Source organism: Stegostoma tigrinum, chromosome 14 (genome assembly GCF_030684315.1).
Source record: "Stegostoma tigrinum isolate sSteTig4 chromosome 14, sSteTig4.hap1, whole genome shotgun sequence".
Classification (NCBI taxonomy): domain Eukaryota; kingdom Metazoa; phylum Chordata; class Chondrichthyes; order Orectolobiformes; family Stegostomatidae; genus Stegostoma; species Stegostoma tigrinum.
The window spans coordinates 32,587,395-32,602,961 of NC_081367.1; the positions used below are offsets into that span (position 1 = coordinate 32,587,395).

General features: G+C 41.6%; 1 protein-coding gene across 4 annotated transcripts in view; it reads right to left on the reverse strand.

The window, feature by feature from the left end:
- lekr1 (leucine, glutamate and lysine rich 1) overlaps positions 1–15,567 on the reverse strand; it is a 176,598-nt gene that overhangs the window by 27,869 nt on the left and 133,162 nt on the right. For all 4 annotated transcript variants that reach the window (XM_059651082.1, XM_048542834.2, XM_059651081.1 and 1 more), the window contains 2 exons: positions 1,968–2,045; positions 1,676–1,879 (listed from right to left, as the gene is read on the reverse strand). In XM_059651082.1, coding sequence (XP_059507065.1) covers positions 1,676–1,879; positions 1,968–2,045 — 282 coding nt within the window. The remainder of the gene's footprint in view (positions 1–1,675; positions 1,880–1,967; positions 2,046–15,567) is intronic.

A 15,567-nucleotide genomic window follows, 5' to 3' on the forward strand; every position in this document is an offset into this window, starting at 1 on the left:
ATGCATTTCCTCTAAACTTGGGGAAAAATGGTTTAGAATGAACTGCTGGATTCAAAAACTATAATTAAAACTTTCATTTAGCCTTTGTTTCTAAAGAGGTTGTAAATAATGCAGAGGTTTAAAACTTTATAAGCTTCAAAGTTTGGCAACATGTGAGGTTATTCTCTTAGGTAAGTATTAATTTGCTTCAAATTTTGTTACTGCCAATTTTTGAGTCAAATGGATGTTCCCTAGTGTGAATGCATTTTTTTTTTAACTGACCATTCCTGTTACTACACTTGTGAAATTATCAGGCTTGGAAACAAAAAGTGGTGATAAAACATAATTATAATACATCAATTACATTGGTTCTTTCAATCTTAGGAATTTAGTGCTGAATGCTGCAAACCATTAAGCAATCACTATAACTGACATAAATGAGTTACTTGCTACCAATTAGCAATTTTCAGGATGTTATGATACAACTTTACTATACTTTCATTTAGAATTTTATTTAAAATTAGAAGTAAAATAGATTTAGGTTTCAGTTCTGTAAAGTTACGTTGATTTTTAAAAGGTCAGAAAATCATTTTGAAGAATGAACTAAAGCAATATTTGATTGAGCCAAATATCTTGATCAGATAACTGGTAAATGTTTATATTGACGAGTTTTATGACCTATACAGAAACACGTGCTCAGAGGTTTGAATTAGATTTCAGATCAGAAAAACATTTTCATACCTGTAGACAGGCAAGTTTATTTGTAGAAATTTCTAGACTGTGCAAATTTAGATCGTAGAAATCTCGATTTTATAAGAACTTTTTAGAAGCTTGAGGATGTGTGAACTTTGGAAAAGCCTGTTGGTAGCAAGACCTGAAAAGAGGTCTAGGTTATCAAGACTGGAAAGAGCCCTCTAGACCATCAGAGATGGAAAAAGGTGGCTAAGACTTCTAAACTGGAAGGAGTTAGTTGAATAGCAATCTTAAAGTTATGAAAAGAGTGATATTCCACAGGAATTAAGTACCTGCTAAGGATATAGCTGGGAAAAAGGTAAAACCTTTGTTTTTTTTAAATAAAGAGATTACGTATAATAAATGTAAAAGAGCATAGTTGACAGACCCGCGTACATAATCTGGGACATAGTTGTGGAGATGAGGCCCCTTACCCTCAGCTCTTACTCCCTGTGCTCCCATACATCTCCCTTATTCTCCTTACCCCTTCCAAATTCACTGTATACACTTTGAACCCGTGTCCCTTATATTGTCACTCATTCTCAGACTTGCTTCAGGAAGCATCAGCCCTACTATTACTCTAGCATAAGGATAGTGTGGGTGAGCACTGCCAAAACAGAGTTCTGACTGTGAATTAGGAATATAATCTGACTGGCTATTGCTGCCTCCAAGATGAAAATCTGGCTTCATGTTACTGAACTTTAGGCACCCATTTTGTGGTCTTGATGGGAAAATCTAAATCATACGGATTTCATGGTCATTAAAAGCAGTTTTACGGTAGGCAATTGGTTGGAAGAAAAATGAAGGGAAGTAAGAATACCACGGATGAAAATACAGAGATGTTAGGGGAGAAGGAGAAACACCATCATCGATGTTGTTTGCATGGAAAGAGAGAGAGGTCATGATATAAGTGTTCTTTAATTCAAATACATTTTCTAAAAGAGTGACTTCATTTAACTTTTACCTTTCTTGTTTCAATGCCTCCAGCTTCTCTTCTGCCTGACTTAGGGCAGTTTTTAAAGTCAGTATTTCATTTTGTGAGACTGATGATCGATTTTGTATTTCTGACTCCTGGCAAACTTTGATTTCTAGCTGTTCTTCTAAACTCTTACACTTTTGTTCACACTGCAGCCACTGTTTCTCTTTTTCTTTAATCTCTTTGCAATATCTGTGATAATATAAAGAATATTAGTAATCAAAATAACCTTCTGCCTATAATAATAGTGAACAAAAGCAAATGAAAACCCATTATTTACCTTGATTCCCTCTCATCATGTGCACACTCCAGTACTGTTAGCCTTGAGAGAAGATCTTCCACCTCCTTTGATTTATTCCTTTTGTGGTTATAAAAGCAACAATGATTATATTTTCCAATATCCATTCTTTGTTAAATAAGCATCAACACAAAATTAGACACTAGATGGCAACTTCTACAGCCAGCAAAAAGCAAGAAGGAGAGAACGGAAATCTTTTACAGCAGTTGGGGTGGCAGCCTGACATGATTCACTGAGAACTCTGCTCTTTTTTGGTTTCAACCTCCTCTGCGACCCCTGTTCCTTTGCTTGGCAACCTGGTTAATGCAATAAGGTCTGGAATTCCTTTGTCTTCTTTTTTCTCACTCTTTCTCTTTCTTTAAGACATGCTTAAAACTTAACTCTTTGAACTAATGTTTAATCATGTCTCCCAATTTCTCCTGCGTGGCTTGGTGTACTTTTTCTCATTATACTCCTATCTTGGGATATTTTGCCACATTGAAGATATTTTAAAAGTGCAAGTTAGGGTTGCTACACTTAACCTGTAAACCTGCTCTAACTAAAGCTTTCGGGGTGGCACGGTAGCTCAATGGTTAGCACTCCTGGCTCACAATGCCAGGGACCCGGGTTCAATTCCAGCCCAGACAACTGTCTGTGTGGAGTTTGCACATTCTCTCCATGTCTGCGTGAATTTCTTCTGGGTAATCCAGTTTCCTCACCCAGTCCAAAGGAGTGCAGGCTAGTTGGATTGGCCATGCTAAATTGCCCGTAGTATCCAGGGATGTGAAACTTAGGTGTGTTATAAGGGGATGAGTCTGGGTGGGATGCTCCAAGGGTCGATGTGGACAGACAAAGGGGGTGGCCATGGGTACCCGCATAGGCCCAAGCTAAGCCTGCCACTTTGTAGGCTACATGGAACAATCCCTCTTCCGTACCTACACTGGCCCGAAACCCCACCTCTTCCTCCGTTACATTGATGACTGTATTGGCACCACCTCGAGCTCCCAACAGGAGCTCGAACAGTTCATCCACTTCACCAACACCTTCCACCCCAACCTCAAGTTCACCTGGACCATCTCCAACATATACCTCACCTCACCTTCCTGGACCTCTCTGTCTCCATCTCAGGCAACCATCTAGAAACTGATATCCATTTCAAGCTCAACGACTCCCACAGCTACCTAGAATACACCTCCTCCCACCCAGCTTCCCGCAAAAATTCCATCCCCTATTCCCAATTCCTTTGACTCTGCTGCATCTGCTCCCAGGATGAGGCATTCCACTCTCGTACATCTCAGATGTGCTCATTCTTCAAGGACCACAACAACCCCCCCCCCCCCCCCCACCCCACCCCACCGCAGTGGTCGACAATGCCCTCGACCGTGTCTCCTGCATTTCCTGCAACTCATCCCTCACACTCCATCCCCGCAATAATTGCCAAAAGAAAATCCCCCTCGTCCTCACATGCCACTCCACCAATCTCTGGATCCAATGCATCATCCTCCGACACTTCCGCCATCTACGATCCAACCCCACCACCAAAGACATTTTTCCCTCCCCACCCTTGTCTGCTTTCCGGAGGGACCACTCTCTCCGTGGCTCCTTTGTCCTTTGTCTGCTCCACACTCCCCTCCAATTCCACCACACCTGGCACTTTCCCCTGCAACCGCAGGAAGTGCTACACTTGTCCCCACACCTCCTCCCTCACCCCCATCCCTGGCCCCAAGAAGGCTTTCCACATCAAGCAGATGTTCACTTGCACATCTGGCAAAGTGGTATACTGCAACTGCTGTATCCGTTATGGCTTCCTCTACATCGGGGAAACCAAACGGAGGCTTGGGGGCCGCTTTGCAGAAAACCTACACTCGGTTTGCAATAAACAGCTGCACCTCCAAGTTGTGAACCATTTCAACTCTCCCTCCCATTCCTTAGATGGCATGTCCTTTGTGGGCCTCCTGCAGTGCCACAACGATGCCACCTGAAGGTTGCAGGAACAGCAACTCATATTCCACTTGGGAACCCTGCAGCCCAATGGTATCAATGTGGATTTCACAAGCTTCAAAATCTCCCCTCCCCCCACAGTATCCCAAAACCAGCCCAGTTCATCCCTGCCTCCCTAACCTGTTCTTCCTCTCACCTATCCCCTCCTCCCACCGCAAGCCGCACATCCATTTCCTACCTACTAATGTCATGCCGCTCCCTTGACCTGTCTGTCCTCCCCAGACTGACCTATCCCCTCCCTACCTCCCCACTTACACTCACCTGTAGAGGCTCCATCCCCACCCCTTTAACTTGTCTGTTTCCTCTCCACCTATCTTCTCCTCTATCCGTCTTCGATCTGCCTCCCCCTCTCTCCCTATTTATTTCAGAACCCTCTCCCCATCCCCCTCTTCTGAAGAAGGGTCTAGGCCTGAAACGTCAGCTTTTATGGTCCTAAGATGCTGCTTGGCCTGCTGTGTTCATCCAGCTCCACACTTTATTATGGTCCATGTGGATCTGTTGGGTTGAAGGGCCTGTTTCCACACTGTAAGCATTCTATGTGAATAAAGCAGTGCAAATACAAAGTGATGCATCCAAAATTGCCATATAGAAAATACTGAGCATACTGAATGTTTAGGCAATCGGTTGACTATATAAATAATGAATTTTCACACAAAGCTAGTCACAGCTATTCATATAACAGTGCTCTGTTACATCAGAACAGAACGTGTTCAAAATAAAGTATTCATGCCTAACGATATTCTACAGTAGTGAATACAGCATTGACAATGGAAGAATGGCATTCTGCTGTGCTCCCATTAGTTACAACTACACTGTAGTACTTTAATAAATTCTTCCAGATGTGCTAAAAATGTGAAGAAATAACAGCACAGAAGAGAAAAGAGATATGTAGATATTAAAGAATAATTGGATAAATGATATACTGTATTCACTTAGAATTCAGAAACTAATAGGTTGAGAAGGAAAGTAAATTCAATGTCAAATCTTGTACGGCAAAATAAATAAAGATAAAGAAAGGTTGCCAAGAAAGGGAAAATACAAAGTAAGAATGAAATAGGAAAACAAAATCTGAAACTTGACAACTTTAAAACACTACATTTCCTGCAACTACACAAGGACAGGATGCCTACACCATTGACATCATCGGTGTATGCAGCTATGGTGCTAGGGGTATCACTGCTAGAAATTCTGAACGTAATCTTGTACAAAAGCATAGGATAAAAGGGTTTGTTTTCATATATTTTAGATCAATTCAGTTCAAGTCCTGTGATCGCAATACTCACACAGCATCACTTCAATACTCATCAGCCCTGCGGTGTTCCCCCACTGCTCATTCTGCTCATAGTCTTATGCAAAGTACCATTGATGGTTGGTTAACCAAAAAATGTTCACACCATACTTGCATTCAATGAACCAATCACCAGACTACTCAATACCTTGCCCACTGCACTATTTGGTGTTCTAGTTGCTGCTGCACTGCCACCCTACAAGGTACTCTGGTTGCTGTTGCGCTCGCCATCAAAGGCACTGTAGTTGCCCCTGTGGTCAGCTTGCCACTCTGCTTGACATTGTGGTTGCCACCCCACTTACCACTCCACTTGGCACTCTTTGTTCCGGTGTTCACCACCCCACTCACTTTTCTGCTCACCCATCCCATTGCCACTCTGCTCACTGCTTTAATAATTGCTGTGCTCACAAACCCACTTGGCAGTCTAGTTGACTGGCAATCAGCAAAGAATCAAGACAGTGAGCAACAGAGAGGCAAACAGGTAACAGGAACCGATTTGACAAGTGTTGGAGTAAGCCTGCATGAGTTCTGTAATCCTGGGATTCGAACTGAATTAATTTAAAATGTTTGAAAATAACCCCTTTTGTTAGTTTGATTCTTGGCGACCAAGTTACCTTCAGCATCGCTTGCAATAATATCACAGGCATTTTATCTGCATGAGGAGTAAGTGAGCCCTCTGAAGCTATAGTGACAACCTTTGTCATTAACAATAATGTTATTAATGTACTCACACTGATAATGGCTTGATTTAATGATTTAACTTTCTCTTGCAAATTTAACATGCAATTAATGTGTAAATTCAGAAACTTTAAGCAAACTGCAGGGGCATTAAGTGTGGATCATTCTTTTTAGAGTGCTAAAGGTAGTTTAGTGCAAATCAGGCAGAAATTTGTATCAAATCTTTTTTATAAAGCAGAATATTTTGTCTTGGTTTCAGTGATGTTTTTTCTGGTGTTATTTAAAAAATAATCAGTCTCTTTTTCTCATGAAGCTTTTTGTAAACACTGTTGTCTTCTTGTCCCTCAGCATACATCAAGATCCTCATTAGGGTCTTTCACTACCATTTCTCTTGTGGAGACAGCTGTATGCAGTCTGTATTATTTCTCCTGTATGTCTGGTGTAGAGAAACAGTGGCTTGCAAACAGCTCTGCTAGAAGTGCTTTCAAAAGCAAGGCTCCAACTGAAAGAAGGCGGTCTCCATTTTAGTCTACAACATGCTGTCCAGACAGTAAGTAATATGCATCCTATCTCTTTTGTGCTGAAAGCAGGCTTTTAACGTGAGTCCATTTTAGTTTCAGTTTATGCTCTGCAGGCTTTCTTAGCAGTTATTAGCTCTGTACACTTTAGGGTCAATGTCTTTAACGTGAGTAACAGGTACAATAGATGGAATGTCGTTGAAGTGTTCGGATTGGACCTGTTTCTTTTTGGGGAACCCATCAAAGCACAAGAAAATCACGCAGTGAGCCCACCAGGAGGCCTTCCCCCAGCATCAACTCCTGAGGGCGATAACCTGCTTACCAAAAGCTAGTCGCCAATCAGACAGTGAAAACTCTTATTCTCAGCAATGCCAGGAAGAATACAGTGCAATCCAGGTCATAGGTAAGTAATATTGTTGTTAGGGGCTGGGTGAGCAGTGTGTTTAGTGGGGAAAGGCTCTTAGTCTACTGCCCTTCGCAATATCCTCAATCAGGCACTGAGTGTAACATTCCACATGTAGAAATATACTCAGATTTGGAACACAGATAGCAAATTCACACAGATATATGACAAGATCTAACTTGCAGTGATCTTGGGCTTTAGTCTGCTTCAAGCTACAGAAGGATAAAAAAAAGTACAAGACCAACTAGATTGGAGAACATTGATTACATCATAAATCTTGAGAGCAACATTTGAACATAGGGCAAACTTCAAGAAATCTAGCCACTAACATAGGTTAATAATAAGACAGAGATAATGGGAACTGCAGATGCTGGAGAATCCAAGATAATAAAATGTGAGGCTGGATGAACACAGCAGGCCAAGCAGCATCTCAGGAGCACAAAAGCTGACGTTTCGGGCCTAGACCCTTCATCAGAGAGGGGGATGGGGTGAGGGTTCTGGAATAAATAGGGAGAGAGGGGGAGGCGGACCGAAGATGGAGAGAAAAGAAGATAGGTGGAGAGAGTATAGGTGGGGAGGTAGGGAGGGGATAGGTCAGTCCAGGGAAGACGGATAGGTCAAGGAGGTGGGATGAGGTTAGTAGGTAGATGGGGGTGCGGCTTGGGGTGGGAGGAAGGGATGGGTGAGAGGAAGAACACGTTAGGGAGGCAGAGACAGGTTGGACTGGTTTTGGGATGCAGTGGGTGGGGGGGAAGAGCTGGGCTGGTTGTGTGGTGCAGTGGGGGGAGGGGACGAACTGGGCTGGTTTAGGGATGCGGTGGGGGAAGGGGAGATTTTGAAACTGGTGAAGTCCACATTGATACCATTGGGCTGCGGGGTTCCCAAGCGGAATATGAGTTGCTGTTCCTGCAACCTACGGGTGGCATCATTGTGCAACTGCAGGAGGCCCGTGATGGACATGTCATCTAAAGAATGGGAGGGGGAGTGGAAATGGTTTGCGACTGGGACGCGCATGAATATAAGCAAGGTTCATTATAATTCAGTTCAAAAAAATCACAACATCTTACATTTATTTTAATGCAGCAAAGCATTCCAAGGTGTTTCAGAGTGGCCCCATGAAGTCTCAAGGCTCAGGTTAAATATGGGTAATGAAACCTCTAGCTGATTACCATGTACTGTGCTACCTCAGCTGAATAATCAGTGCTCCTCCATGTTGAACAACACTTGGAGGAAACACTGAGGATGGCAAGATTATAATATGTACTCCGGGTAGGGGACTTCAATGGCCACTATCAAGAGTGGATTGGCAGTAGCAGTACTGATCAAGCTGTTTCAGTCCTAAAGAACATAGCTACTGGATTGTGTCTGCATCTGGTACTGAGAAAACAAACCCAAGTGGAGAAAACATACTTGACCTCATTCTTACCAATATGCCAGCTGCAGATGCAACTGACCAGGACAATATTGGTAAGAGTGTTCACCAGACAGTCCCAGTGGAGACAAAGTCCCACCTTCACATTCAAAATACCCTCTATCGTGTTGTGTGACATTATCACATAGAAAACTTCAAACAGATCTAGCAACTCAAGACTGGGCATCCTTGAAGCATTGTGGGTCATCAACAGCAGCAGAATCGTACTCCAGAAAAATTTGTAACCTCATGGCCTGGCATGCCTCCCACTAAACAACTGCAACCAAGCCAGGGGATCAACACCAGTTCAATGGAGAATGCAGGAGGGCATGCCAGCAGCAGCACCAGGCGTATTTAAGAGGGAAGCGTCAATCTGGTGAGCTAATTAGTTCCAAAATCAATGGGCCTGATCCAAATTCTGTAGTCCTCTCATATCCAGTCATGTATGGTGGTGTACAATTAAGCAACTCACTAGAAAAACAGACTCCAAAAATATCCTGAATGATGAAAGAGACTAGCATATCAGTGCAAATGACAAGGCTGAAGCATTCACAGCAATCTTCAGTCAGAAGTGCCGAATGGGTGATCCATCCCGGTCTCCTCCAGCGGTCCCCAGCATTACAGATATGAGTCTTCAGCCAATTTCATTCACTCCATGTGATATAGAAACAGTTGGAGGCACTGGATACTGTAAAGGCTATAGACACTGACAGCAATCTGACAATGGTATTGAAGACTGCTCACCAGCCAAGCTGTTCCAGTGCAGTTATGACACTGGCATCTACACAACAATGTGCAAAATTTTCAGGTGTGTCTTGTGCACAAAAAACTGAACAAAACAGAACAACCCGGCCAATTATCATAGGCCTACTTTTGATCATTAGTAAACTGATGGAAGGTGTTATCAACAGTGCTATCAAGTCACACCTGGTCAGCAATGACCTGCTCAGTGATGCCCAGTTTGGATTCTGCCAGGTCCACTCAGCTCCTGAACTCATTACAGACTTGGCTCAAACAGGGACAAAAGAGCAAATTCCAGAGGTGAGTTGACAGTGTGACAGCCTTTGACATCAAGACAACGCTTGACCAAATGTGGCATCAATGAGTCCTAAAAACACTAGAATCAATAGGTATTGGGGGCAAACTCTCTGCTGGTTGGAGTTATATCTGGCACACAGGAAGATGGATGTGGTTGTTGGAGGTTAGTTATGTCAGCTCTAGTATATATCTGCAGGAGTTCCTGTTAGTAGTGTCCTAGATACAACCATCTTCAGCTGCTTCATCAATGACCTTCTCTTCACCTTAGTCAGAAGTGGGGATGTTCGCTAATGATTGCACAATATTCAGCACCATTCATAACTGAAGCAGTCCATGTTCAAATGCAATAAAATCTAGGCAATATTGAGGCTTGGGCTTACAAATGGCAAGTAACATTCATGTCTCACACATGCTAGGCAAAGGCTATTTTCAATAACAAACAATCTAAGCAATACCCCTTGTCATCCAATGGAATTACCATCCCTAAATCTTCAGAAGAGGAATGATGATTGCTGATGGAAGATTTGTCTTGACTAAGGTGCAACTTCAGAAAAAAAGGCTCAATTATCATTTAATATCAAACAACACAGTGGTGGTATTAAAGCTATTAACAGAACCAGCTGTCAACACATACATCAGAAAATTGCTGAAGGGGGTGTTGCTAAGAAGACGCATGGGGTTGAGGAACAGCAGAACAAAATGGCTAAGTCTTTGGGGTGCTCTGAAGGAATGACTTGTGGTTATGTAGCACTGTTCCAGGCACGTAGTAGTTGATGTACCAAAGAGAAAAGGAAGGCCATCTTGCATTCAGCAACATCCCATGAATAGCAACAAGATAAATGACCTGATAATCTGTTATCACTGTTCATCAGAACACTTACAATCACCCTGCTTTCCTTCAAATACCGCCAAGGAATCTCCAATATCACATTTTTAGGGGCCGGGCCAGACCAGACCCCCTCAAAGAATATTAAGAAGTAGCCTAGGCCGTAACTTTTTTCCTATATTAAAGGTAAATGTCAGCTTCTGGGTTGCAGATGCAATTCAATTGGTCAAACTACTTAGCATGAAGCAAAACGCAATTTATTCAAATACGATAGTTAAAATGCAACAAAAGAAAGAAGAACTTGGAATAACTTAACTCTATTGGGAAACTTAACAAAATAATTGGTATATTAACTATTATTAATGAACTGTTCCAATGTAGTAACATTTAACACATACACCCATGGCAAACAGCAAATTCAGAAAACAGATTTGTCTCACATGAAATGCAGCAGCCCTGGGAAAGAACCACCAGCTTTTGGGTGTAATTGAGGGAGGGAAAAATAGCTTCCACTTCATTAAGACCTCAACAGCAACTGCTGCTGAAAATTAAAAATGCCTGGTTCAGTGGGTGGGAGTTTGATCACATCCATTCAGACAGCTTTTTACTGTTCCAGCTTTGAGAACAAAACACTTAAGACTTCACAAGTAGTTTATCTTCTCACAGATTGCTCACCAACAGTGTCCCAATCTCTCTCTCTAAAAGAAACCAAGATAGAACACATTTCATAAATCATCACAGCATGAGAAGGATTACTTGATCAAATACCTTTCTGACTCCAATATTCTGTGGTGTACTGCAGTTATTTACAAGGTTTCAATGTAGATTATGTCAACATTAAACCTAATATTTGCACAAATCATAATGTCTAAGAAACTTCTCATCAAAAACTGAAGACTAGTTGTAGTGATGTAAATTTTGAGCTCAAAACTTTTACCAAAATAGATGGAGCCCAACTACAAACATGCTACACAAAAATTCTCACTTAGCTTTCTTCTTGTTTCACTACATTGTAAGGCAGTCTATAGGAAGAATCATGTAGAGGCCTGAACAATGTGGACTATGGCAAGGAATATGGCAGAATTGTGCAAGAAGTCCAGTGAAAGCAATCTCACTGTTACAAGCAAGTCATTGTATCCTTTAATTAAGCTCTGGGTGCTGAAGTGAAATTCTCACGAGACAGCTAAGTATCCTATTAAAAGATAAGATTCCTCAATGGTCTTATTAACAACATATTTTGATTTATTAATATGCAGCTTCCTACCACCTGCAGTGAGCAAAGTTGATGCTAAGAATTCTCAACATGGAAGTCAGGGTGGGTACTTGATGACTTCTGCTTGCCACATTCTCTGAAGGATGTCTGTGTCAAAAATCAGGCATCAACATCTCAGGCCACACTCCGCAGACACTAGCCTCACACATCTCACATCACAGTACACCCCTGATATACTTACAGAATGCTTCTGCACTTTGAGGTGCAAAAGCAACTATCATTGCAACAAGAATACTTCGCAGTGAGAGACATACACCCAACTTATCAACTGGACCAGACTACATCTCTGTCTTGTTTATATACTCTCCTAGAATTCATTTACTTTGAACGTACCTGGATGCTCACAACATCCTTGCCTTACATTGCCATTTTGCTTCTTGCTTCTCAGGCTCACAGAACATTTGTCTTGGACTGCTGCTTTGCACAGATACAAATCCAGGAAGATTTCATGGCACAGTAGGTAAACGGCTACCTCTGATACTAGACCTGGGGCTTGGACATGGTTAATCAGCTGTTGGGGCAGTCAGCGTTAGCATCCTTCTTTTGTAAGGGATGAGGAGCCAAATATCAAGCAGAATACCACCTATCTTAACTCTTTGAATGAATTAATAACTTAATTATCAGGCGTATTTTACAGTGAGAAAAGCAGTTTAAAAAAAAGCAGTGAATAGCTTTTCCACTGTTGCCATTTTGAATAGTTTAGAGCCCATCTATCCTGAGCCAGCTCATCATCAACGAGCTTGTGCTGCCAACTCTCCTTAACCACCTCACTGCCATCTATACCAAACCCAACCAATGTTGAAGTTGTCACTCTTCAGATGCCATCTTCCACCACCACCCCTCTGCTGGCTGCACCAGACCCACCAACATCAGAGTTGCATCTCTCATGGCTGGCCTGACCTCATTGAGTGTGCCAGTAGCCCTTCCGTTACAACTTTGCCGCCATCAACACCAAACCCAACCAATGATGAAGTCACGTCAGGTGCCACCTTTTGTTGCTGGGCCTACTATGATGACGTCACCTCTGCCAATGTAGCCAGGTATCTGCCCTATTGTGTGATGTTTTACCCATGGAATGAGAGAGGCAAGCATTAAGGGACATGAAAGTGGGCAGCACAGTTTTGGTGCGGTACGGAGGTGTCCCAAGCGAGTGAACAGGTAGTGCGAAGGGCATGCAAGATTAATGCTGTTGGGAGTTGGGGTGATGACAGCAAGTGAAGGAGGATGTTGCAGGCAATAGTGAGAGTGAAACAGCATGAGCGTTGGCAGAGATAGAGTGAGTGTAAGGTATCGAAGAGAAGGGGTTGGCACTTACATTGTCAAAGCAGAAAAGGCCATTGACTTTCTTCCTATACTGCAATGCATTCCTCCAGATGGCTGAGGCTGCACTCACCTGTGTAGCAACTTCAGACCATGATCTAGTGTTGTGGGCTTCACTGCCAATCCTGGAGGACTGCCAGGTCCCTGTTCACAAAGTGAGGCACCAGATTTCCCTTGCCTGCCATACCCGGGAAAATATCAGGAACTGCACAGGACCGTGCATTTTGGTGTTCTAAAGAGGGCGTGGGAGCCCTTCCAGTGTAACATATCCCTGCAGTGACAAGTTGTTTCGAGTGCAGCAAGTGGGAGAATGGGGCTTGAATCAGGTGAGGAGACACCATAGTTGCACGACAGGTAGATAATTACACAAATTTGGTAAGACAAAGTGCAAGATTTCACTAAGCCTCACTGAGAAGAATTCTACAGGGCACTTGATGAACTTGACACTTAGCCAAAAAAAACATAAGATTCAGTTCAATGCAATTGATGCCAGTTGCACAAGGAACAAAATATGTTAAATGCTGTGTTAACATGATACAGGATTAACCATCTTTATGGCTATCTAATAAAACAAGCTTCTTAAAGCATCAACTCTTGGCTTCTCAACTGTCCACTTTATTAATTCGTAGAATGAGCAGGAGATTACTACACTAGATTTGTCCAAAAATTATTCAAAGCAATGAGAATCCATTATCATTTAATTTAATGGTTAAAATTATGGTGGTTAGCATGAATATTACGGTATTATTGCAGTCTGTTCCTGTGAAATAACGTGTGTGCAACAATGTCACTAGGTGGTCAATCTCTCTGGAATACATTATGCAATTTCTGAGATGAGTGAGTCAAGAACAGTAAAAATTAAAGGTTAGAGAGAAAAAAAAGGTGTTCTCTGTGTGATACCCAGATGGATATGTTTGAAATCTTGCTTTTTTTTTCATTATTTTATTCTTTTCATCATTTTTTGTTTGGAGCTATAAACTGAGAGAGCTGGAAGGTGACCTTCGGATTGTGGGCGGTAGCTTGTATTAAAAAAGAGAACAAACAAGCTGTTTGTTTGCTTTTGAGGCCATGCCTAAAAGTTGATAGCGAGCTGATTCTTTATTTTAAAAGAAGTGCCCACATGCTTCGACGGCGGAGAGGTTTCATTCTAAAACAGATGGCAGATACTTAAACACCAACAGGACATCACAGGGAGACAACCAGTCTAACACAGAAAGGCCAGAGTTTGAACTGGTTTTTGAACTGTATTTAAGTCAGAAATATTGTTTTTATAAAAGCAACAGGATAGAGATTTGATGGCTCCCTGTTGTCCTCTCATTATCAATATATTGAAAGTTTGAAGATTAGAATCTCAGTTTTAAGAAATAAATGAATATTTGTTGGAGCCTACTGGAAGCTATTTGTATCCAACGGAGTTTTCAGAAATCAAGCAAAGTATAAAACCATATGCCAGAGATACTACAGATTGTGGAGATAGCTTAAATTAACTGGCCAGTTACGTCTCATTTATTTTTCTCTCTTTATTTATCCCTTAACTGTGTCTGTTTTTTTAACTGTCATTGTGACAGAGTTGAGGCAGGGCTAGATTCAAGGAAGATTAGATTTAAATCATAAATATTAATTACACTACCATGTGGTTTAACTTTGTTTTGCTAAATCCAGTGCATTATTAATGATTATTTTAATCTTTAGTTTACACTAAAAACCTGGTATGTGGTATCGTTATTCAGAAAATTTGGTTCTGGTAATTCAAAAAGTCTAGTCACGAACCATTTGGGTCAATTTTGAGGATCATTGCATATTTTAATTTTACTGAATTGTGAATACAGAGGCTGACTTGATTCGCCTGTCTGCCTCCATGTCATAAGAAGTGAATATGCGGCAATCCAAAAGTCCTTATGCAAGCCGTGCGAAAGTTGGTCCCTTTAAGCAAACTGGTGTGTGCAGCCATGCATAAAAATATGAAGGAACCAGATACTGAAATAACTCACCTTTGTACTCCGAGAAAAATATAGACTAAACATTAAACAAACACAAGAAAAATTAAGTTCAACTTTACTGATTGTTCCACAAGTCAGTGCTGCTTCAATTACATGGGGGCATAATATTTGTTGGATTCTTCGAGATGTCGTAACCACTGAATGCGATGGAACAAACTGAACCACTCAACAAAATGATCTGTAATGATCTGCTAGAAACTTATACCACAAGAAGCAGAACTTGCCCCTTTTTTTATTTTGTTTATGAAAAGTGATACATAATTAGAAGCTTGTGTTTTCATGCTATTGATTCCTCCTACATTTATAGTGCCACGTAATAAAATTAAAGGCAGCATGATGGTTGAGCTTGTGCCACATTACTCAATGGAATGTCAAAACCTAGTTATGAATCAGAAGGTAATATGGTCCTGTTCCATTCCTGGAATTGAGAACACATGCTGAACTTACAATTCAGTGCAGGACCGACGTGGTGTTCCATTAACAGTGGTGCAGTCCGTCAGTTGACTCCCCAAACCTAGTTTTCATCTGAAACAAAAACCAAAATTGCTAGAGAAACATCTTCTGAAGAAGGGAGCCATATTCAAAATGTCAACTCTACTTTCCCTCTGGACTTGGTGCTGCCATTCCTGTTATGTTTCTCCAGCAATTTCTGTTTTTGTTTCAGATCTTTAACATCCACATTTCTTTGTTTTAACCCTGTTTCCATCTGCTTATCAAGCTAAACATACAAGATTTCATGGCACAAATCTCTAGACAAGGTGAGGATCTGGAGGGAGACATGTTTGAAATAATTCCACAGAGGCTGGTAACCCATCATCAAATCACCCTTTATTTACACATGGAGAGT